The sequence below is a fragment of the Heloderma suspectum genome, chromosome 2 (genome assembly GCF_057233095.1).
Source record: "Heloderma suspectum isolate Gila_16-S chromosome 2, 16-S_ref, whole genome shotgun sequence".
NCBI classification, from domain to species: Eukaryota; Metazoa; Chordata; class Lepidosauria; order Squamata; family Helodermatidae; genus Heloderma; species Heloderma suspectum.
In genome coordinates this window covers 295721273-295746641 of record NC_139459.1, presented here as the reverse complement: position 1 = coordinate 295746641, position 25369 = coordinate 295721273, and the positions used below count along the sequence as shown (strand labels likewise).

The 25369-nt window shown below is 43.9% G+C and overlaps 1 protein-coding gene across 2 annotated transcripts in view; it reads left to right on the top strand.

Moving 5' to 3' along the window:
- The first annotated feature begins 19433 nt into the window (after positions 1–19433).
- The window catches only part of PHF2 (PHD finger protein 2), a 166499-nt gene continuing 160563 nt past the window's right edge, over positions 19434–25369 (top strand). For both annotated transcript variants that reach the window (XM_084839970.1, XM_084839969.1), the window contains exon 1: positions 19434–20039. In XM_084839970.1, the coding sequence (XP_084696096.1) occupies positions 19942–20039 (98 nt within the window). In that variant the 5' untranslated portion in view covers positions 19434–19941. The remainder of the gene's footprint in view (positions 20040–25369) is intronic.

The window sequence follows — 25369 nt, the reverse complement described above, 5'->3', positions numbered from 1 at the left end:
CACTCCACGTGTCTTCATCAAATGTATGGTAGTGGTGTGTGCATACATTCGCACTCGAGGCATCGAGATATATCTGCACTTAGACGACTGGTTAATAGTGGCACCGTCAAAATCTCTTCTTACTCTTCTTCTCGTCCAGAAGCTATTGACCTTGTTGGGGTTGTTAATAAATGAAAAGAAATCCTGATTGGAACCCACTCAGGTGATCCATTTCATTGGTGCAGTGCTAGATGCACCAACTGTGAGAGCTTACTTACCCTGAGACAGACGTTGAGGTTTAATGGAGTTGGCTTCCAAGATTTCTCACTACCGCAGAACAATGGCTTTTCAAATCTAGAGGCTTCTAGGTCTCATGGTGTCAACAGTTTATGTTGTAGCATGGGTGAGACTCCACATGAGGTGCCTACAAGGTTAGTTTCTTAAATTCTTTGATCCCGAGGCCAACACCTGCAAGGTGCACTTGGTACTACTGGACGAGGTAGCCCACAGCTTAACTTGATGGATGCAACCAAGCAATCTCTCAGCGGGGGTACCATTCACACCAACGCTGTCATCTTGAACCATTATGACTGATGCATCTTGTCTAGGTTGGGGAGCCCATTGCGGATCTTTTCGGATTCAAAGTCTTTGGCATGGACAAGACAGGGCACTACATATCAATACACTGGAGCTCTTGGCAGTAAGAAAAGTGCTCCAAGCCTTCCAGTCTCACCTCTCTCACAGGTATGTCCAGATATTAACAGACAACACCACGGTATTGTGGTATTTGAACAAGCAGGGAGGAACTCATTCGCCAACCCTAATAGACATAACAGTTGAACTTCTCCAGTGGGCAATTGAGAGGGGGATTACACTTATAGCCTTTCACATACCAGGGAGGGACAATGATCTGGCAGACTCTCTAAGCAGAACTTATTGGATGCTGCATGAGTGGCAACTGTCACATCCCATCCTCAGATCACTCTTCAGGACATGCGGACAGCCATGGATGGATCTCTTTGCTATGGCTCAGAATGCAGTATGTAACAATTTTTGTTCCAGAGGGGGTGTGGCCAAGAGATCACTAGGGGATGCCTTTCAGGTTCTTTGTTCGAAGGGTCTCTTCTACATGTTTCCACCATTTCCCATGATGCCCAGGGTGCTGCAAAAAATTCAGATGGACAACATGGACTGTATCCTAATAATACCGTGGTGGCCAAGGCAACCATGGTTTGCCCCCCTGTACAATCATTCAAACATGGAGTACTTATGGCTGCCATCGATTCTGATGTTGTTGACCAAGGATCACAGTCAAATCCATCATCTTGACCTTGACACCCTCTATCTCATGGCAGGGAGAATTTGATCAATCTGACAGGCTTGTCTGTGGAGGTTCAAATGGTGCTGGATGCAGCCCTCAAACCTTCTACAAGATGAGCGTATAATAGTAAATGGAACAGTTTTTCCACATTCGCTTCTGCATGAGGCCTTGATACTTATTTGGTACCGTTACCGACTATATTTACCATTCTTCATAGTCCCTTCCAAAGGGGATCAAAACTCACTTTGATTAGGGTTTATCTAGCCACTATTTCAGCATTACATGCTCCTGTAGATGGCTTTACTATATTTTGATTTCCAACCACGCAGGAGTTTTTGCGAGGACTAAAGAATTTGGCTTCTCCATATCGACCTTTTGTTCCGAAATGGAGCTTACCCATTGTATTGACGATCCTGACTTCTAAACTGTTTGAGCCTCTAGCAAAGATCAATCTTCAACTTCTGTCTTGGAACGTGGCATTCCTAGTAGCTATAACTACTGCATGGAGGGCGAGTGAGTTATATACCCTTCATATAGATGAGCCATACCTCATTTTTCATAAGGACAAAGTGGTGTTAAGAACTGACCCCTCCTTCCTCCCAAAAGTTGTGTCCGACTTTCATGTAAATCAATATATTGTTCTTCTCATTTTCTTCCTGGTGCTGTCCTCTCAACTGGAAACAACGCTCCATACTTTGGATGTACGTCGAGCACTGGCTTTCTACAAGTCTAGTATGGAACCCTTTAGCAAATCCCAAAGTCTCTTTGTTTGCTATGGAGATCCTAAAAAGGGTTGCAGGTTTCCCCTCAGAGGTTTGCCTCTTGGATTGTACATACCATAAGGTTAGCTTATGAAATTGCGGGATTGGACCTTGACAGTCACATCACAGCTCATTCTATTATAAGTGTGTCCATCTCCCACAGCATACAGTTGGGGAGTGTTGATACCCGATTTGTGTAGAGCTGCGACATGGTCGAAGCCTTCAACCTTCATCTTGCACTATAGACTGGATGTTCAGGAGAGAGAGGATTGTAGTTTTGGCCATGTAGTCCTGTCATCGATCCTCCAATAGGACACGACAATATTCTACCTTCCTCCAATAAGCAAGCTTGTCAGTCGCCCATACGTGTGATTCTTTGTGTGACCACAGAGAAGAAATGCAGGTTGCTTACCTGTAACTGTAGTTCTTTGAGTGGTCATCTGTGCATTCACACAACCCACCCACCGTCCCCACTTCGATGTTGCTGTCACTGTTGTTGTCGATGTCAGAGTGAGGTAGTTTCCTTGGTAACAAGGCCATTAGTTGGTCTCAAGGAACTGAGGGAACGGGTGGGAACCCACTGCATATGCGCAGTAGACGGTGGGGGAGGTTTCCTGCCAAAAATGTTTTCCTCGGCTACAGAATGTTCTCAAATGAGGCTCTGTGCAGGCACAGAGCCCATATGTGTGAATGCACAGATGACCACTCGAAGAACTACAGTTACAGATTAAGCAACCTGCATTTCATGCATGTGCATTGCTTGATTTCATATCATTTGATCACTCACCGCTGAATGTGTGAACTGATGTCATGTTCTTGGTTTGCCTTAGCTTCTTTGCCAATGATTTGACATTAACTGGCTAACAAAGGAGTGTCAAATTGTGTCATTCCACTGATGGAACTAGTTCTGTCAGAGGAACTGAGAGGGGGAAAATTCCCCTCACCCCACAGTCCCCCACATGCCCTCAAAATCTGCTCTGGAGAGCTGGGAAACCCTCTGACGCAAATTATCAGATGGTGTGGAGGGCAGAGAGAGGGAAGAAGTCCCATAACACTAGTGGACTTCCATTAGCATGATGTTGGATTTAACCTATATATTTTAAAGGAGGGGGAAAGATTCAGATGTTTACAAATTAAGATTAAGTAATTGCATCAGTTAAAATTATATAGATTTTTAGTCTATCAGCACACATTTCTCATGTCCCTCTCAGCAACATCCCTGAACAAAAATGAGATCTTAAGTGGTCCCTCTTTCCCTCACTATTCTTGTGAAGTGCCTGATTTTAATGTGCTCTTGGTTTTAATTTGATGTCCATTACGTAGTGAAGAATTATTTATGCTATTGTCAGTTTTTCATATTATGTCTGCCAGGGCAGGTAGGGAATTTAGGGGAATTTACAACTAGAAACTTTCTTCCTTATGATTCAACCATTCTCTATCAATGAATGATAGAACCACAGAATCATAGTACTGGTACAGCCCAAATGGCCATCTAGGCCAAAATTCTACCCATCTAGAGTAGCCACTTACACATCACCAAAAATGGTGTTTAGGGCCCACCTAAAAGAAAATAAAGAAAGGCCAAATATATCTTTCTGTGGATGGAGTTCCACAGATGGGGGGCCACCACAAAGAAGGCCCTGTCTTATGATCTTGCCAGCTTGATTGTACCTACTAGCAGGTCTACAAGCAGGGCCTTTTTGGCTGATCTCAAGGCCCAGGTAGAGAGCCCATTAGATAACGTTGTCCCAGCCAAGGCTGTTTCCATCCCATATCCAGGCTGAAAGCCAGAATGAAATGGATCCAAATATTACTATCATCCAAAACTGCCAAGTCTCCACCACCATCTCCAAAACCTTACCTAAGAATGGAATATTTGATACCATGTCATAGTTACTTAAGGCCATAGGGTCCAGACTGATTTTTTTTTTTTTCAGCAGAGATCGCAACACTACCTTTTGAAGGGCAGTAATAATGGCCCCTTCTCTCAAAGAAGCATTGTGAAGAAATGCCTGTATATAACTATTGTTGTTCTGTCATGTTTACTTTGTGTAGACTCTGGGAGGCAACAATGTATCTGAGAAGGCCTGAGGCCTTCTTTTGTTATGGTCAAAGTCCTGTGTAGTAGTTGCTCAGCAACATTCTGAAGCGGAAGAGAGAGACAATCACTTCGAACATTCTTAGATGGGGCCTGGAGCAGGTAAGTCAAAGTCTGATTATCCAGGGATTCTAGCTGGGTGGAAAAGAGCAGCTGGGGAATGACTGTTAAGGTATGACAGTTGACAGTTAGGAGTGGAGTCAGAGTTGGTCTGTGGAGAGAGAGGGAGAAGGTCTGCTGGTTGGTGTGCAGAGTTTCAGAAGGACAAAGAGAAAGCTGAGGAGAAGGGGATTAGCTATTCTTTCTCTGTGGGATGGCTGGTGAAGGTCAGCTGGTGGCTGTGTTATGCCAAGAGGCTGCCTTAAGATCTTGCCAGAGGACGGTTATACAAGCAGGCAGTAAAAACCCAGATAAACCATCCAAGCAGCCAGAAATACAACAGGAGGAGCTTCCGTAACAGGAGAAGACTGTACCCGGAAGGTGGACCTGGTTGTAAAGTATTTGGCTGGGGTGGAAGTTTAGGGAACTTAGCCTGAGGTAAACGAAGTCCTTAGAGGCTTGTAACAGCAACAGCGTCGCTTGTGTCCTAAAGAATTGTCAGTAAGCAGTCCTTTGAAAACCCCAAAGTAAATATTAGTAATCCCTTATGTACAAAATATCCCTTTAATAAATTACTTGTTTAATTGTTCAACTTGTCTCTAGTGTTGGTGCCCATCTCATGCCTAAGCCTCTTATACCAGCTACTAGGAGTTTTTAAAGTATTCTAACAGAATTGGTGGTGGTGCAGAAGGGCCAGCTTGTGGAACTCCAAGTTATAGTGGCAGAGAGTTCCTTAAGCCTTGAAAAATAAGCATTTGTTATATATAAGAAACCCCATAGTTGGGATTGCTTAGTGAAGGAGCAGTTTCCCCATAGGTAGTGGCAGTAATGGGGAGAGGAAATCACCCATAAGCATTGATAACTTCTGAGGTCCAAACAATAAAGTGTGGTCCTGGCAGCTTTTAATACCCACGAAGGATAAAGATCTGGAGAACAAGTAGTAGGCTTCAAACTTCCAAACACATCTTCAGGTTGCACAAGCTAATCATATCCAAAATAACTTGGCAAGGAGGTGTCCTATGTTTAGGGGGAGAAAAAAAGGTTGCTATGGGAGAGGGCAATTAAAAGTGGAAAACCAGTGTGAGGTGTATGCTTAACTCTCACTCTGCCTACTATTTCTCTGCTCTATATTGCCTCCTTTAGTGACTTGTTCCCCTGCAGAGGAAACAACACAACATGCATTTGAATTCCTGCAGGGGAAAAACCAATGAGAAAGGGAAACTGTGGGTGTGGGAAAGGTGACTTACCCCTCCTTCACTGTGCCTCCACTCTATGGAGCATCTCCAGAGAAGAGCAACCAGGATGGTGAGAGGTCTGGACCAAGTTCTATGTGGAACGGTTGAAAGAGATGGGTATGTTTAGCCTGGAGAAGAGAAGGTTAAGGGGAGACATGATAGCGTTCTTCAAATATCTGAAAGATATTTGCAGAAGATGGAGCAGAGTTGTTCTCTGTTGCTCCCAAGGGCAGGACTAGAATCAATGGGTGGAAATGCAGGGAAGCAGATTTATGTTTAACACTAGGAGAAATTTCAGTGAGAGCTGTTCAGCAGGGTAACAGATTGCCTTGGGAGGTGGTGGATTCTGCTTAGATGGAAGTATTTAAGCAGAAGCTGGATTGCCATCTGCCAGGGACGTAGGTGTACCCTGCAGTTCAGAGACTGCATTGAGTAGAATATTGGACTAGATGATCTCTGATGTCACTTCCAACTCTATGATTGCACATTCCTTTCTCCCAAAGCAACTTTGCTCCCCCCCACCCGTTTCTAAAGAGGGGCATTGAAGTACTGTATAATGTGTAGTTTGCCCCATATATTCAAATAGAATTGAAGTTTAATATGAGTTCCTATTGAGGCTTTTAAAACCTGCAAATCTGGACTGGCAGCTGTTAAAAGGATCTAGGCTGATTGTTATTATACAAGGTAGAAAGTAAGAAAGTGATGTAGAAAGGACAAAGGGTTATGCTTGGACCACCCCAGATGTTTAAGAATCAAAGTCATGGTTCTTTGTAAGACACCCAGAGATCTCACTGAAGCGAAGGATCTAAATCCCTTTAAGAAATGAATAACTAAATAAAATTGTGAGGAATTTTGCCTTGGAAATGGCTTATTTGCTTGTGGAACCTGAAGAGGGCTGCCTAGCATTATTGGACTTTGCTTTATGAAGTAGGAATGACAGAAACTGATGTCAACAAAAAGCTACAATAAATTAGCCTTTAAGGTGTCATCAGTTTCTTCATATTTATAGCTACCACTTTACTGCAGTTCCCAAGGGCAGGCAGGTTTATTTATAAAAGAGAGAAGAAGAAAAACCCATTGCTTTTAAACATACATGATTCTCCTCCAAGTCTGATTAGTAGTTAGTATGCAGACCATAATCAATAGCAAGGTAAAATTTGTCTTGATGATTTCACCACGTAAAAAGGTTGCATCTAAAGCCAACTGTAACAATGAGTGAACCAGAGCAGCCAGGCTTTTGTGACTACAGTTCATGTAATTGCAAGCAATTGTTACAGAGTGTGAGTGTCATTCCCAGGCTTAGCCAATCAATGCAGCATATGCTTTCTTTTGTGGAATCTTTTATTTGAAGCACAGTGTGAAAATCATGCTTATCAAAAGGATGGATGACAAATGGATGATGCCCACTTATTAAATATCTGAGTCCTAGCATTAACATTTCTGAGTTGTTTGTTCATGTATAGTGGGAGTGTTTGTGTTTACCTCAATAAAAGACCTTCGCTTCAAAAAACCAGAGTTAGATATGATGATAAAAGTTTGTCATCACTATAAAAAAATTTTTTTTACTGTTCACATGACCCTGGCAAACATCTGATTCTGTTCATGCTATGTTAAATTTCCATTTTAATGCTGTCTGCACAGCTATTTTCACTGAGAGTTGATTCATACTCAGCACTGTCCATTGGATCACCACCAAGAATGGAGGACATTATTATGATTATAGTGCTTTCAGTTGCAAAATGTTTGTTCTATTCCCAGCAATTAAACAAGCAGTCTGACCCATATTGTCTAAGAGAATGTGTTTTAAATTTACAAAGCAAAAGTGTGTACTCAGGATATCTTAAACGTTAAGGGTGCAATACTATGCATGTTTAGACAGCAAAAAGTCCTACAACTCCCAGCATTCCCCAGCCAGCACAGCTGGGGGCATGCTGGAAGTTGTAGGACTTTTTTCTGTCTTAACATGTATAGGATTGAGCTCTAAGTCGTTAAAACACCCAGCCAAGCACTTATTTAAAGTATTTTTATCCCACTTTTCAGCTAAAAAGGCTCCTGGAGTGACTTAAATATAAGCAGTAAAACAAGACAGTCCCTGCCCACAGGCTTGCAATATAAAAGGGCACAACACACAAGGAAAAAGGAGTGGGGAGAGAAGACGGAAAAATGAAGCCTTTCAGCAGGGCTGGAGGAATGGCCCTGCTTTCTCTTCTCAGCTCCCTCAGTGCAACCTGCTGGAATGACTGTTGGTGGTTACAGTTGAGAGAGCCTTCATGGTAGTGGTCTTCAGGAGGCCTACTGGAATGGCCCCACTTCCCCCTCTACATACATAGGTGTGTGTGTGACCTTGCTGGATCAGACTAAGTTCAGCATTCTTTGCAAGCAGGCACTAAAGGCCAAATTAGATGTGACAGATGACTGACATTTGCATGCTTTTTTTTTTTGTTTCCTAAATAGCAGCCACAGATAGTCTGATCTGGACCAGCACCATGATATTGGGGTGGGGATGGGGGGCAGAGAGAGGGGATTTAACTGTCCCAGACACAGTCCTGATCTGTACCCCATGGACACCACAGCTGCTATTTAGTAAACAGAAACCAATCACACAAAGGCCAATTACATGCTTAAAGTTGTATCAAGTCTGACCCAAAGTCCCTCAGAAATTGTCCGGTGGTCTATCAGTGGATTATGACCTACCATTACAGACTCTTTAATAATGTATCAGTTTAATCAGCTCACTAGATACTAGATAGTATCAGTAGGAAAAATAAATATTTACATTTTTTTCAGTGTAGTTAGCACAACATAGCTGTAATCCCTGTTGAAACAATATCATTCCCTCTATTTCTGATGTTCAGGCATGACAGCCAATGCTTGCATAGTCAAACCAGTATCACAAACACGCAAGAGGAAGGTAGCAACAGGCTTGCTGAGGGGATGTTGCAGAAGTTAAAAAAAAAAAAATTAAAAACCCCTAAGGTGGAGGGACCCCCAACACAGCCCAATGAGGGCTGAGCATGCTCAGTGGCCATGGATTACTAATTGCCTGTTGGAGAAGAAAGGAAAACCAGATGGGAGTATCCTGGAGAAGGGCATGCTGACTGACTGGAACACTAAACAAGAGCAGTTCACACTGCAACATTTTGTTGCAGGCCTCACTTGGGTTTGCTCTAATACCTGTCTGTCCTCTTGTGTGTGTATATGTAACACACACACACGCTTGATTAAAGCTAATCTTCTCCACAGTTGTCATTAATCGATAACTGGTCCCATTCATACATGAAAGTCCCATACTTGTGATCATATGCATAGGTGTAGGTCACCCTTCCCCACCCTCCAGATGGTTTGGACTACAACTCTGAAGTTCCCTGTCCATTGGACACTCTGGTTGGCAGTGATGGTAGTTGTAATCCAAAACCTCTGGAGGGCACCATGTTGGGGAAGTCATATGCCAAAACGTTCTTGTGTTAGAGACCTGCAGTAGTTGCTGTGCTTATAGTGACTGGAAAAACTGCAGTCATAATTGTGGAAATAGCTGCCACATGCCTCTACGGTTCACATTAATATTTCTTTATGCAAACAATGTAATTATATATCTGCATACATACTTGTATGGAGAAAATGTGAAGCCTTCATATGTGAACTGTCCCCATACTATCAGAGATATTGTTGAGGGAGCTGTGGACTTGTGGTGCTCCATTTAGAACTGGTCCTGCCAGACAATCCATGGGTAAACCTGTCTCTTCTGCTAATAAACTAAAGGCCAAAACGGACATTACTTTAAATCTGTATCTAGCAGCTATGCCATTTTTCATTCTTACTCTAGAGAAGTCACAGGGTCCCTGATCCAGATCTTAAAACAGCCCCCCCACACACACACACACACTAGGGTCCTGATCTGGATCAGGCCAGCTTCACCTACTCCAGAGTAAAAATGAAAAAAAGACCTAGCTGTTAGATATGGATTTAAAGTAATGTCTTACTTTGGCCCTAAGCTCTTCTTCTGACTGCTCTTTTCATTAGTAACAAATTTCACACCCAGAAAAAGCATAGAAAATAACATTTGTATCTTAGCACTGGAAAACAAGCATGTCAATAATTATAAAATAGCTCTTCTGCATCAGTAGCAGAAAAACTCTGGAAGTATAAATAAGGAAATTATTGGTTGTGAGAGAGATCAATAGGGTGGATTTTTATCTGTTTCTCAGGTCACAGTACCAGATGGTTTGTTCTTAGGTGAAGTAAGTGTCTTGTCAAAAAAGTAAATATTTAATAATGATATGAGGAAAACAGATTAATATCTGTTCATATGCAAATCTAAATCTCTTCTACCAGTGCTCAAATTCCAGGGAGCTAAGGAGGACAGGGGCCATGGTCACTGTTTGGATGCCAATAATATCCCAAGAATGATGGCGATCAAGTTCAGCAAAATCTCTCCGGCCAACATCTCCATCTGTCCTACAATTCAGGTTCTGAGCTCAAGATTTTTAATCTGTAGATAATTAGGTCCCCATCCTTTTTGGAACAGTGGGCACATTTGCAATACTGAGGAAGTGTCATGGGCACTTTCACAAAATGGTTGTCATGGGAGGGGTGCCTATTCTCAAAATGGCTGCCATGGCAGGTGTGGTCTGTCACAAAACATCAGTTTCACAGTAGTCAGACTGGTGAGACTCAGAAATAGGCAACCTGACCAAGAAACCGAGTACAAGACTGCAATCCTGTGCATGTCTACATAGGAATAAATCCCTTTGAACTCAATGAGACTTACTTCTGAGTAGACCTATATGGGATTCCTCTGCCATCCACCTCCCCTCCCTTGGTGGCCATATGCAAAAGGAGAAAGAGTTCTCCTGTGCCTCCTCTTCTGCATCTGGCCACCCCCCCGACACACACGCACACATGCGCATAGACGTACGTTCCTACCTTCATCTGTCCTCATTGTTAAGGTTGCAATTCTCTGCACACTTATACAGAAATAAGTACCACTGAACTCAGCGGGCCATAATTCTGAGTAGACCTTACATAGCATTGATCTATGTGGCTTGGACCAGGCTGTTTGAAAGACTGCATTCTGCCATATGAGCTTGCCTGGTTTTTAAGATCCTTGGGAGAGGCCCTTTTCTTGGTCTGGCCACAATCAGCAGCCTATTTTATGGCAACATGAGAGAGGGCCTTTTTGGTGGCTGCTTCCAGACTTTGGAAGTCCCTGACAAGGGAGGCCAGACTGTTATTCTGCTGGCAGGCAACTACATTTTTTTATGCAGGTAGGCTTTTGGCATCTAAGCCGGTTTGCTGATGAATTAGGTTTTTAATTTGGTGGGTGCTATTATATTCTCTTTCTTACTGATGTGATTTTGTCAACTATTTTCTCTCTTTCTCTCTCTCTCTCTCTCTCCCTCTCTCTCTCTCTCTCTCCTCTCTCTCTGTCTCTCACCCGCCCCACCCCCCTAACTTCTCCTTGTGTCTGCTGTTGGAGATGAAACCGTGAAGAAAAAAAGGAAGGAAATGAGAAAGTTCAGAGGTGCGGAAGAAGAAAAATGGGAGAAGGACATAGAGAGAAGAGTAAATGGAGGAGAAAGAAGGAAAATAAGCAGCAGAGAGCAATGGAAATGTCCCAAATAGTTTTTAAAATAGTTTTCATATAGTTTGTACCTACCATCTTCAAGCTTATGGGGAACACAGAGAGGCTCACAAATCAAGGAAACACACAATATAAATGCAAATACTTTATTTAAATTATTTTCAGCCCACTTTTCAGCCGCAAAGGCTCCCAGAGTGGCTTTCAAAAGATTATAAGCCACTCTGGGATGCTTGCTTGGGTGTGCCAATCACTGTGAAGCAACCAGCGATCAGCAAGGAGAGGGCAAGGGCAGGGCAAGGGGGAGGTACCACAGAGCGTGATAGACCAGGAGCATGTAAGTGCTTTTCTTGCAACATGACTGGTTCTTATGAGATGCGCCACCCCTCCATGGAATGATAAAAAGCGGAGCCCCGCGAGGTAAAAGAATCCCATGCTTGAACAGTAACCAGAGACAGTGGTACTGTGGTGGAATAAAGTGGTCATGTAGAGATACTCTGGGTGTATAACTAAAGGATTTTAAGCCGGAGCCTTTAGAGCTCTGTCCAGAGCCCAGCTGCAGACCATCAGTGCCACCTGAGCAATGCTATACTCATGAGAAGAGCCTTGCTCATGAGTATATCTTTACTGATGAGGAGTCATTATTCCTCAGATGGGCCCTTCTGTGTCTGGAAGCCAGCTGAGCCTGAACCTTAGGTGCCTGGCTGCACTCCCTGGGGGTAGGTGGCTGCTCTACATCTGCCTCCAAGTCTGAGAGGGGGCAAACTATGTCTTGAGGGGAAGGATCAATGGCCATCTCCTCTGGGGGCCCAGGATTCCTCTGATCTGCCTCTCGGTCCCTCAACATAGGCAGCTCTCCGCGATGTTCAGCTGGGGGCTTCTGGTTCATCCTTTGAAGGAGTCCTCCAGAGACGGTGACACTGCTATATCCACTATGACCCCCAGGCATAGGTATTTTCTCCTCTGTTGTAACAGAATGAAAAACCACCGTGGCTATAACCTGTACTTGGTTGCAAATGAAATAAATGAAAATAAATGAAATGAAGAAGAACAAAGACTGGTAAGTTCCCCACAGACATTTGTCCTGGTGGACTCTTTGGAAATGGCAGGGCAGTTATTATTATTATTTATTGCATTTCTATACCACCTCATAGCCAAAGCTCTCTGGGCGGTTTACAAAGATTAAAGTTCCCACTTCAGGAGTTGTGGCCCATGTGCTCAGGGCCCTTTTCTGTCAGGAGTGTATTTATTCATTTGCAACATTCATAAACTGCTCTAGATCTAGGGGGGAAACCCCCTGAGTGGTGAATAGTAAAAAAAAAAAAGGTCAAATTACAGAAGAATAAAACATTTAAAATCAAATTGTAACAATGAAACCATGGCTATCGCTTGTTTAAATAAGAATGTCTTTGCCAGATGCTGAAAACAGAGCAATGTTGGTGCTTGCCTGACATCACCTGTCAGGGGAATCCACAGAGAGGGAGTGGACTTGAAACAGACCTAAGGCCCATGCAGAACCACCAGGCGTACCTCATCCAATGACCTCAGTGACTGTGTAGGATGATAAGGGAGAAGCTGTTTAGGGCATTATACACCAGTAACAAAACCTTGAACCTGGTCTAGTAGTAAATGGGCACCCAGTACAATAGGGATTTCTTCTCAATCACTTTTAGTAGTATTGCTCCATTAAGTAGCTTACAGTCAGTTGATGCTGTGGTTTTGTCTGTTGTTATTTTGTTCTAAAAACCTGTTTAAATACTTGAATTTCCCTGGCAGAGCAAAAACACTCTCCCATTGGTTGAGGTGATTATGACATCAGTCCTGTTCATCCCCAGTGCTCTCCCCTGCACTGTGTAGATAGGATTGATTGGGTTTGAGTCTTGTTCATTTTGCACTGATTCATGAAAATGACTAAAAAAGGATTTGTTAAAGGAAATTCAGGAAATCTACGATTTGTAGATTCTTGCATGATAGCATCTTTCTTTGCTGGCAATGAAGATTACATAGTAGTGGAGATGAGGGAAGTGAAGACCTAAAGGTTAGCTTTAGAGGTGGTTTTATAACTCAAATTCACACTCCCCCTGCCCCAAATCACACTCTTACATGGTGTGCCAGTATTGCGGGGAAATACTTTATTTGTCTCCCTCTTTTTAAAAAGGAGCAAATGCATAAAGAAGGAAGGAGGTTTCAAACAGTGCCTCATCTGAACCCTCACCCTTTTTTGTCTTTAGCTGTGGAAATAGCTTGAGAAGGTTCTTCTGTCAGGGCTGGTGAAGTCTGCCACTCCCCACACCCCCTGGGAATGAGAAATGTCTTGAAAATAAAAGACAAGAATTATACTTGGATGGTGTAACTCACGTGCCTGAGATATTAGGCTTCTTGCCTGCATACCCCTCATCATTTAGCAGTAGTAGCGTGACTGCTTCTATCTGAGTGTGGTGGCCTCCTTCATTTTGTTTTTTACCTCAAAACTGCTAGACCTCACAAAGGGAAGGGGCTGCTGAGTTCCTTATAAGGGGCAGCCCCCTCGCCCGGATTCTTACCAGGTGCATGACAGGACAAAATTAAATAGGTGCGCCTTTACAAGGAACTCAGCAACCCCTTCCCTTTATGAGGTACAAGGCTGGAGGGTGGTAAAGCCAAACAGAAGTCCTTCTTAGCTTTTTCTAGGGCTAAAGACAAAAAGGTACAGGGGAGCCACTGGATTATTCCCCTCCCCCCACTGTTTTTTAAAGGGGGAGAGAAATAAAATAAGCATATTACAAATAGTAATATCATGCTACATGTTTTATGTATTGTACTGATACTGAAATGGTCCATATACACAAGCAACATGGATTTCTCACTGAACAACTTTTCTTTTTTCATAACACCTACCCATGCTTCCTGTCACTTCTTTTCCACCGGAACATGCACAAATATTTTGTCCAGTGTGCTTTTTGATGTGCTCTTGCACAACATCCTTTGTACCTTCTGGATTTTGCAAAATAGCTTTAGGGATGGCAAGCCAACTTGAGTTGATCAAAACCTAGAACAGGGAGCAAAGGCATCTTGGGAGTGACTTGGAAGAGGTAACCTGGCCTCTACTTCACAACACAGTCTCCATGATCACCAGCCAGGCCTCAAAGAAAGATAGGCACTTGTGATGTCACAGCATAGCCAACAAGGTTGCAACCCATTTTGGGAGGTGTGGCCAAACTGGAACTTTCAGCCTTGATTTTAGATATGTATGCTCAGATTTTAGCAAAAAGGGAGAACACCAGGTAGAAAGACTACCAGGTGAATTGCTTTCTGGAGAGCCTTGAACTTTTTATTTTATTTTCAAGAAGAAATCCCTATTTCCTCAGCAAAGGTGTTACATCCTGAAAAGGAGCAGCCCCCAACAACAGCCAGACTGCTGCATTCTGCAGTAGCTGCAACTTCTGGACCAACCTTAAAGGCAGATCCAAATAGTGCGCATTGCAGTAATGCAGTTTTGAGGTTACTAGTACCTGTACCACTGTGACTAAGCTATTCCTGTGCAGGACAGGACATAGCTGGTGTACCAACCAAAACTGGTAGAAGGCACCCCAAGCCGTTTTTGACCACTTGGACCTTCAGCAACTCTAGTTAAAATTTTGTTTTTATTGTTTTGCCTTTGCAAAAACCCTAGAAAAATAATTTAAAAACAAAATTAGACAGTAAATTGCTTTAAAAACTTTAATGCATTCAGATATCTGTGACAGAGGGCTCTTTCACACTGAGCTTTTATCCTGTGATTGAGATTGCTCCTTCACAGAAGTTTGCGGGCTCTTTACATGACGCTGCAATCATTCAAGGCATCTCCTGCACTAAATGCCCTTAGTTCCATTTTTTAAATAGATCGCAGATAATGAGCTATCAAATTACTCTGTTGTGTTATGCTTCAGTTTCCTCCTTGAAAACAAAAGCAGCAAGCTACAGGAGCTACACCAATGAAACATATGGAAGACTTAAGATAAGGGGGAGAAGGAGGGGGAAGGGGGTAGGGGAAGGAAGCACATGAAAAAGGGAGTCGTTGTGATCCTGCATTTAAAACAGAAGCAGAAAGCCCCGCTTTAAATGTAGGATTTTAGGTTGGTGTAGAGATGCCCACAATCAATTACATTTCTTAACGATTGCCACATGCCTTGACTAATGCCAATGGATTATGCCATGAACGATGTTATGCACGAATAACTTTATTGTCTTAAGAGTTATTATAAAAAAGTAGTCTATTGTTAGAAGAATGGACCATTTGGCATGTCTTTTAAAAAGTCAGCAAGATATTCTTGTCTTACACCCTATATCAGTTGGCAATCAAATAAACAGCGAGGAAGATCTTGAACATGACTGTTCCCAGAATAACAAGAGATGCAGCTTGTATGGAATCTTAGATAATCTACCCTCTAACATTACATTAATTTTAGTTGAAATCTAGAAAGAATAAGTTCTTAGATTATATTTATTGATTTCAAACAGTTCCCTAAAGCTGATTTCTACTTATGTTATACAAAGGAGTGATCTTTACAGTCCTAAGAGAAGAGAAACCTATCTGTGTAGATGTCATGGCTCTGAGTTTAAACTTCTTGGCTGATTCAAAAAAATAATTCTGAAGGAAGTGACTCTCTGAATAACCAAATTTCTGAAAAAAAGATATGCTTGCTTGGATCCAAAGGTGTCTTATCGCAGCAGACAGGCACTTCTGCTAACATGGAGCTTCCCCCACCCACCTTGTTGCAGGCCCCATAGCCCATCCCACACTATTCCAGGGGGTCCTTTGCAGCAGCTTTTTGTGGAGGTGCAAGGGGGTGAAGAGGAAGAGCCAAGAAAGCCCTGTTATGTAACCAGCATTGTGTGAGCAGAGTTATGCTCTTGTTTCTCTTGATCTGACCCATTATATTTTGATGCCAAGGTTTAACACTCTGTGAGCTTGGTACATTTCTGACACCCCGCCCCCATAACACATTTTTGCCAGATGGTACTCCAGTATACCCATAAGTTTAACCAATAGTTATAAAATGTCTGCTGGTAAATTTTTGTAGCCAAGAGGGAGGACCCTATTTCCTGGTGTAAATACAATGCCAGAGTAAATCTGGGTATCCCTATTAAATTTCTGGCTGGCTGGGGCTGATGTGTGTGTGTGTGTGGTGTGGGGGTTGAGTCCAACAACATCTGGCGGGCCACAGGTTCCCACCCCTCATCTAAATCATCTAAAATGTGGGAAAAAACCCAGCGATCTCAGAACCATACAGAATTTGAGGTTCGACTTTAGATTTTATCAGGTTCAGTACCAGGTAGAACTGCCTCCCCCAGCCCCTAGTTTGCCAAAATTTAAGAACCCCACCTATGGTTTGTTCAGCTTGAAGCTTCACAGCTTTTATGTGGGGTTTGCAGGAATATGAGGTAGCAAATAGTAGGATAGAGTTGCCTTTCTCTAGAACAGCTTTCCCCAACCTGGTACCCACCAGATGTGTTGGGCTGCAACGCCCATCATTCCCAGCCAGCATAGCCCGTACATCTGAAAGGCACCAGGTTGGGGGACGCTGCTGTCAAAGTTATTGAGGGCTATTCAGCACCTGCTCAAAGTCCCAATGTCATGATGCCAATTCCTAGTCCAATTATTATTTGCTTCTAACCTTCCTCCCTAGAGCTGCAGGCCTACTTAGATGCTCTCAGCTTCCTGGACCTTTGCCAGCCTAGTTTACAACCTAGGTATGTATGGTATTGAGATTGTATTTGTTGCTTTTATCAGTTATCTTCTCATAGAAATTGATGGAGGCAATTGTACCTTATTGATCTTATTCCATCTTCCAGCAGCATGTTACCATTGATCACAAGAAGCTGGTGACATGTGACTTGGTTCATATTTATGGGATCACTCTCAAGTGGTTCTACTTGTTCCTAGATGGAAAATTCTGAAAGGTATTTCCTTATTGGTGGCTCTGGAATGTTCTTTTGGGTACTGTAGTATGTTCAGTATTAAATGTATTGGGTGAGTACGATGTTAGTTTTCTGTTGCATGCTCTTTCCAAAGAACAAATATGCTAGCTACATATGAAGGGCTGGCCTAAGACATTTTGCTGCCTGAGGCCAAACAGCAAATGGTCCTCCCACCATCAAGTCAAGTTTCATAGTACCCAAGGCCAGCAACATTATGTAGGCACCTGAGGCAGAAATCACCACAAGTACTTCTCCCCATCCCTGGCAATAAAAATACTGCAACAACAACTACAACAATAATAACAGATTCAGTAACTTAGTTTGCTGCCCTTTCATGACACCCAACATCAGCTGCCTGAGGCTGTCTCACTCTGCCTAATGGTAGGACTGGCCCTTCACATATGACATCACCTGGATTGTACTCAATGACTAAGTTCAAACTGTACAACATTGACTAGAAAGGCCTAAATACTAGGTTCTTTTGAGAGCTACTGTTGTGTTGAGATTGTAAAATGTGAGATGTGATCCAGGCATTCTCTGGTTCAATTCATGTTTCAACTGGGAGCTAATTGGGTGGCTCTAGGATAGCCATATAGGATTTTATATTTTCCATGCTAAATATCATACATTTTATATATTTTATATACATTCTGGTATTCCTTTACATATAATATCTAATCCCTACATATGTATAGGGATATGTAGTACATATCACTACATATGTATTGGCATGTATATATGTATGTTTGTATATATATATATTTACATGCATGCATCCACACATAATTATATGCACATAACTGTACATATTTCTACTGATGTGTTTATACTGAGACCAAAATGCACAGATTGTAGTATGCTTCTTAACAATGCTAAAACATGTTTGTACACTTTAATATCATGATTTGACTAGAATGGAAAGACATTATCAGATCTAGAGAAGAATAGAGTCACTTGGATCAATTTAAAAAACCCATCTGAAATAAGGGGTGTTTATTAAATTTATTTATTCACAACATTTGTATACTGCTCCACCTGTAAACAGATTCTGGAGCAGAGAACAAGAACAGATAAAATTAACAAAAGATTCCTATCCCGTGCAGCTGTAATGTTCTGGGATGACTGAGAATTAGCAGTGGCAACTAAAACCTCTACGTTTAGATGTAGTATATCGCTGATTGCCATATGCTTGGACCAACAATAGGAGATGACTCTCATACCCTACTGGCTATTTTTTTCAGGTCCACTATACCCCCGCCCCCCGCCCCCATGCAATTGGCAGGATCAGCATCGTGGCCCATTCTGAAATTAAAGGAAGGTTAACAGTCCCATCCCCACTGGGGACAAAAGGAGGTAATGATCACGCGAGACAATTAAACATATGGCTACAACAGTGAATGAAAGCGAAGGAGCAGTGACACGTGGTATTTTCAAAAACTTTTGAGCAGGAAGCTTGCAATAAATGGTGTGTGGGGGGGTGTTCTTGAAGAATAGCTTTGTTTACAACAGCTTCATTCCGAAACTTATCTTAAGGAACGCTTTTTATTTTTACGCGTTCAAGGGAAATCGCGGAACGCCAAATACCGAAACCGCCACTTCCTCTGATCAACTATCAAACTCGCTTCCAGTTTCATTAACAATTAAAAAGAAAGAAACCGAATAGCACTTTCGTTTGTAAATGTGTGTAGCCTCAGAAAATTGCCCCCAAAGTTCTCCTGCAGAGGAGGAGTGCTTCCTCTTTCTGATTCGCTTCTGTTGCAAAATCACATTAAAAAAATAAAATAAAAGGGCTGGAGTTAGGATATTTCTCCTTTGAACTCGCTCCTAACTTACTTTCTTTGAATATTGGTCAGCCATAGAAGTGTGGAATACAAGGTATTAAATAAAGATCTCTAAAACTACCAGTGTGAATGTGTTTTTTTAAATGGCAGTCTTCTTGTCCCACTTTTGGATCTCTTGATTAATTTTATATTACCAGTCACATCGATTCCTTCGCCACTTTTATTACTATCGGCTTCCAGTCCAACCCTCTCGTATTGGGGAGGACAGTTCATGAGAGCTTTCTAATGTGCGAAGAGGATTTTTGAACCTACGATAATAGATTTAAAAATAAGGAAATACATTTCTGACTGTTAATTCCCTTTCACTGAGATTTCTTTAATGTCCCCCACGCCATTTCGTCCACTGAATCGTTGGCAATTTTTAAAAATCTCCCTCCTTCATTCGCCTCCGTTTTGTACGCCTCCCTGTTTATTTTTCAGCCCTGAGACTGGTTCTCTTCCTCCCCCCCACCCCTTTTTAATATTTTGTACGGTGCCAAGCTTGGGAGTTTTCACATATTCGCCTCCCCTTTTCTGACTGCAGCGTCCCTCCCCAGCCCCATCAGAGGAAATATTACAATGTTGCAAGCTGACGTAAGGACATTACAAGGAAAGGGCTACATTTCGGAGTGTTTATGAAAAGCCTCGGTACTGTACTGTCACCAGGGGGCATGCAATAGAATGCATTTCGTCCAACATTTGGAATAATGATCATTTAGCGACCACCACGACCAAAAAAACAAAAAAAAAACAAAACGCCTCCAGCGAGCTTTGGAGCCCGCGCCAGCAGAGGAGCCATGCAGCCAAACTTTCGGGAACCCTTGGTTATTTTTCTGACATTGCAAGCTCGCCCTTGAGGATCGCTTATTGAATTCTCCGGGTTTTGTTTTCCTTATTTTGGAAAAAAAAAAAACCATTTCCACTTCTCCTGCCGTCTCTGGGCCTGGCAGATTTGCTTGCCTTTGGCAAACGAGGAGAGAATCAGGCAAGCTCCCTAGCAGCAAAGAAGCCGCAGCAAGACGCCCTGCCTGGCTCCGCGCTCGCTCGCTCGCTCGCGCACACACAGCTCGCTTGCCTCGGGAGTCCGGTGTTGTTTTGAAGGGAGCTAACATGGCGACGGTGCCCGTCTATTGCATCTGTAGGCTGCCCTACGACGTAACCCGCTTCATGATCGAGTGCGACGCCTGCAAGGACTGGTTTCACGGCAGGTAACACAAAGCGATCGGGCCTGTCCCCCTGCTCTGGGGCAGAGATCCCCCTGCTCGGGGCCTTTCTCCTCTTTGGCTCGCCAGGGCACAGAGAGCGAGCGGGGGAGAGATGGTGGGCTTGGAGCTGCCGCCGCCGCCGCCGCTCTGTGCAGTCTTCCAACAGGCCTTTTTGGAGAAGAGGAGGAGGAGCCACTCGCCCTTTTCCCTCTCTTGTATTTTTTTTGTTTTGTTTTGTTTTGTAAATTGTCGAGCCCGGGCACACACAATGGACTCCCCCCCCCCTCACTGGGGCTGTAGTGTCATGGGGCTGCGGGGGGTGGGGGAGAGCTATTGTCCTTTCCTCGGGGAGGGGAGGGCTGGCTTCCTGGCTGGCTGGTGCTGAGGGGTGTTTTTTATCGTTACTGTTTTTTTAGCTACTGCTTTCTGGCCCGCTGCCTCCCCCCCCCCCCAGTCGGGGTCTGACTGGGTGGTTTGTGGTGGTGGGGAGAGTCAAGGAGAAGGTTTAAGGTTACCCCCCCCCCCAGCTCTCACTTTCTCCAGAGAAGGCATGGAGAGCGCGGGAGGGGGTGGGTGAGGAAAACGGTTCCACAATGTCTGGCTAAGCGAGAGCTGCCAGTCAGGCGGCTACGGGGAAGGGTCGCTACGGGCCGGGCGGCAGCCACTAGGACTCTGGCAGCAGAGGCGACTGCCGGGGGAGTCCGGTTGGTGGAGTGCCCTCTCCCGCGCAGAGAGGCAGCCACTCGCCTCGCGTCTCCCTAGGGGAGGCGCGGGGACGGGGGACGGGGAGTGTTTCCTAGCCTGATAGGCACGCACTGGTCGGGCGGGCGGGCGAGCGGAAGAGTCCCGAGTGAAGACGGGGCTGTGGGCAGTATAAAGAGCGAGCGAGCTAGGGCTGGGCAGGCTTCCCCCTGAGAGGAGCGGGCAGGCGGGCGCAGGGAAGGGAATCCCCCGCCGCGCTGGCAACAGAAGCCCGAAGCTGGCGCCACTTCGCCTGCTCAGCTAGTCTGTGGCGGGGAAGAAGCAAGTCCACCCTTCCAAGCTGCCGGACCAAAGCCCGTGGCCAGAAGGGACCCGCTCACACCAAAGCGGGAAGGGGAAGGAGAGAGGCTTTCCCACCTTCTTAGCGCCCTGAGGTAGAGCTGCCCTGTGGAGGCGCCCACAGAGGTTGCCACGTCCTCTTGCACTTTCGAGGTCTCCCTATTGCCCCTTCCATTTGTTTTTTTTAAACGAAAACGTATGAAAGGGATGGCGCTTCCTTGAGGCAGCCCTCCCCTCCCGCAGACGGGGATCCACAGGAAGGTTTGGGGTTCACTGCAGCTCCCTGGCACGGGGATGGCAGCTTTGGCTGTGTCTCGTCAGCAGCAGCGAAGATTGCTTTAATTCGCCTTGTCCTCCGTCGACTGGAACGCGAGACAATGTAACGCGGAAAGGCTGGAAACTCCCCTGGCCGCACGTTCAGCCTCGCTTTTGATCTGTATTCGATGTGTCAAGGGGGGAGGGCACCGCGCGCTTTTGTCGTGCTTCTTGGCTTTAATTATCGCCGCACCTCAGCCGAGTCGTTCCGATTGTCTCACTGTAGAGAGACAGCCTGGATATGTGATGGTCCTGATCTTTGTGCCTCGCTGTGGAGGGTTTGTGTTGCATGCGGGAGGCAGGCGCGTCGCTCATAAAAAATTGGAGCTGCAGGGAGGATGCGGGGGGGTGGGGGTTGACTTTGGTTGGGTTTTGTGGGAGTTCAGTTTTAGGCAGATTGTAAAGTAGATCTTTTGTGGAACTCGAAGGACCCTGGTGCAGGCAGACGACAATGAAAGATATCGTGCCTTCTAGCTCTGTGGTATGGGACTGCCCAAATTAAACGCCTTTATCAGCCTTTTATCTCTTCCCACGTATTTCTCTCATACAAATCAATTGGACCGGAAAGTGTTTAATGTTGTCCGGGTTGTACCCCGTGTGTTTCGTGTTGGGGAATAGTTTAGCAGAGTGTCTACGTGGAGGCTTCTCGCGTGAATTGTTTCCCGGTGGCTCGCTGCTTTAGTAAAGCTGAACTTGCTTGCAACTTGGTTTCTCGAAAGCAGCAGAGGAGCTATCAATGGCAGGTTGGTACTCCTCAAACTCACTTTCAAGGACAAGGATGATTGCCTCCCAGTTGGGGAATAGAGAAGGTAGCTTTAAACTAACTATCACAACAACTTTATGATTGCTGTCTTGATGTGTAATGCTTTTACCTTAACCTGTAGTAACGCATTTATTTTATTGCTTTGTCCACCACTATGTACTGTGAATTGTTTAAAGAATTTGAGATAATCTGGTTGGGGGTAACAATAGTTAAAGAGCTAATGTGGTGTGGTTAAGTATTAGAGATGGAGTGGGGAGACCAGGTTCAGATTCTCACTCAGCCATGAAGCTCACTGGGCCAGTCACAATCACCCAGCCATATATCTACTTCACTGGGTTGTTGGGAGGATAAACATGTGGTAGGGACCTTGTATTTATTTATTATACTTTTAGACTGCCCAATAGCCAAAGTTCTCTGGGCAGTGAGTGTTCCGTAAATTAAAAAAGAGACATAAAATCACAATAAAACAAAGATAAAATAGCGCAATGTAAAATCAGCAGCAGGTTTATTGCTTTATGTTGTACACTGCTCCCAGTAAAAGGTTCTCAGAGTGGATCATGCAGTAAAACAGGAACAAGTAAAAATGTAAACATCTACAATGCCCCAAAGAAGAGGCATGTCTTTGCCAGGCTCTGAAAAGAATGCGTTAAACCAGGAGAGCCTTCTTGGAGAGGGCATTTCATGAATGGAGCACCACAACTGACGCTGTCTCTCCTGTAACCACTTGCCTAACTTCATTCAGCGGGAGCTTCCAGTGGAGAGCATCTGAAGATGACCTAACGGTGCAGGCAGATACATATGGGAGGAGACATTCCTTTAGATACTTTAGTCCCAAGGCTTTCAATGTCAACATCAACACTTTGAACAGGCCCCAGAAACAGACTGGCATTGAATCATATCAACAAATTAGTCTCATTAGTCTTTTGGACTAACTGAAATTTCCAAACCATTTTCAAAAGTATCTCCACATCCAGTGCATTGCAGTAATTCAACTGGGAAGTTACTAGAGCATGGATAACTAACTGTCAGCAAGCGATCGCTGTCCAGGTAGGATCACAGATGGTATATCAGCCTAAATTGATAAGGGTGCAACCCTTATGCATGTTTAGGCAGAAAAAAGTTATACAACTCCCAGCATGCCCCAGCTAGCATGGTTGGCTGGGCAATGTTGGGAGTTGTAGGACTTTTTTCTGCCTAAACATGCATAAGGATCGAGCCCTAAGAGGCACTCCTAGCAAACGAGGCCACCTGTGCCTCAAGTGACACCCCCAAACTGACCACTGGATAGTTCATGGGGAGTGCAACCCCTCCCATACATGTTGTACATCATTTAGATAGGCAGCTGAATCACACGCTAATAGTACTTCTGTCTTATCTGAAACAAGCTTCAGTTTATTGGCCTTCATCCACTCCATTACATGCTGAGGCACCAGGGCAGGACATCCACTGTCTCACCTGTATTAGATGAAAAGGAAAGATGGAGCAGAGTTCATCTACATGCTGATAACACCTCAGCCTCCTTCCCCCAGAAGTTTCATATAGATATGAAATACCATGGGAGATAAAATGGGATCCCTGCAGAATCCCATGATGTAATTGCCATGGAACAGAGCAGTAACCCCCCAGCTCTGCGTTCTAGAAATGACTATGCACATAGGACTGAAACTACTCTAAATCAGTGCCCCCAGCTCAAACAGAAGGATACTATGGTCAGTGGTATCAAAAGCCATTGAGAGGTCCAAAAGAACCAAGAGGGGTAAAAACAGTGCAGCACACAATAAACCAAAAACAAATAAGATCACCAGCAAAAAAATAAATCAGAGCAAAGAACTAAATGTACTGACATATTTCTTACAATGTCTGGGAGAAGACAAAGGTCTTTGCCTGGTGCCAAAAAGACCCTAACATAGCTTTTTGGGGGAGGGCATTCCACACGTGGGGCACAACCACTGAAAAGGTCCTGTCTCTTTCCACCTGCTTCACTTAATTTGGTAGGGATACCCAGAGAAGGGCCTTGGATGATGATATAAGGGTCCAGGTAGGTAAATATGTGTATACCGTTGGAGCGCCCTGGAGGAAAGGAAGGATACAAGTGTATTAAATAGATTGTATATATATTACTAATTTTCCTATTATTATATTTAGCCTCATTTTTTTGTATGTTGACACTATGTACGTATCTGTCTCGCTTTGTGTTTTTGTCTGATATATATGCAAAAGCCTGGTTGGCTATCGAGCAATAAAGTAACTAACTGATATATTTATAAGGATTGGCTAAAGAGCTTTGTATACCAAACATGCAATGGAAGAACCCAGAAAGGAAGAAGAAACAGCAAACATTGAGGAATATGAAGGAACCTACTAAGATTAAATTATTTTTCAGTATTTAGTGTTGAAATAGTAAATGGTTTCAAACTATGAAAGGCTTTTCTCATATGCTGTAGTTTGTGATAGGATAACATCAGCCCACACCTATGCAGAGTTTGGTGCACCTAAGCCCATTAGTTTCAATAAGCTTAGGCTTTGCAAGCAGGATAGGACCAAGCTGCTTGTAGACAGGTGCAGGTGATGTGCAGAGCTGGCCCTACCATAAGGCAGAGAAAGGCAACTGCCTCAAGTGGCAGATGCTGTGAGGCAGAACACTTCAGCCATTCCTCCTGATCCCCCAGGCCATTGCTCTCTTGTTGGAGGACAGAGCTATGTGTTCCATGTAACTTGGTCTACACCTCCTAAACTAGCTGCCTTAAACTGCTGCCCTCAGGTGTGGTGGAGGACAATGTCCCACCACCAGTGTTGAGGTAAAATTCAACTGCTTGTCGAGATCATTTCTACATATGGAATGGGGAGGGTGCCATCTTGGTTTTTGCCTCAGGAAGTGAAACATCTTAGGCCAGCCCTGGTGATATATATTATCCCCCCACACCCACAACACCTTAACTTGAAAATGTTAACTAACTACACACACAGAGAGAGATATTTGCACACTGTCTGTAATCTTAAGCCTAAGGGTATAAATATATTGTGGTTAAACTTATGGAATGTGTTTGGGTCATGGTGATTTTTTTTGTACTTTTTTTACTTAAATGTATTACATTTATAATTTCCTTTCCTGCTAACCACACACTCAAAGTGGCATCAATAAGAAATGACAAACACAAGGAAACATACGCATTTTTCTGAGAAAAGCTGTGTATAATAGGAATTTTTCCTCCTA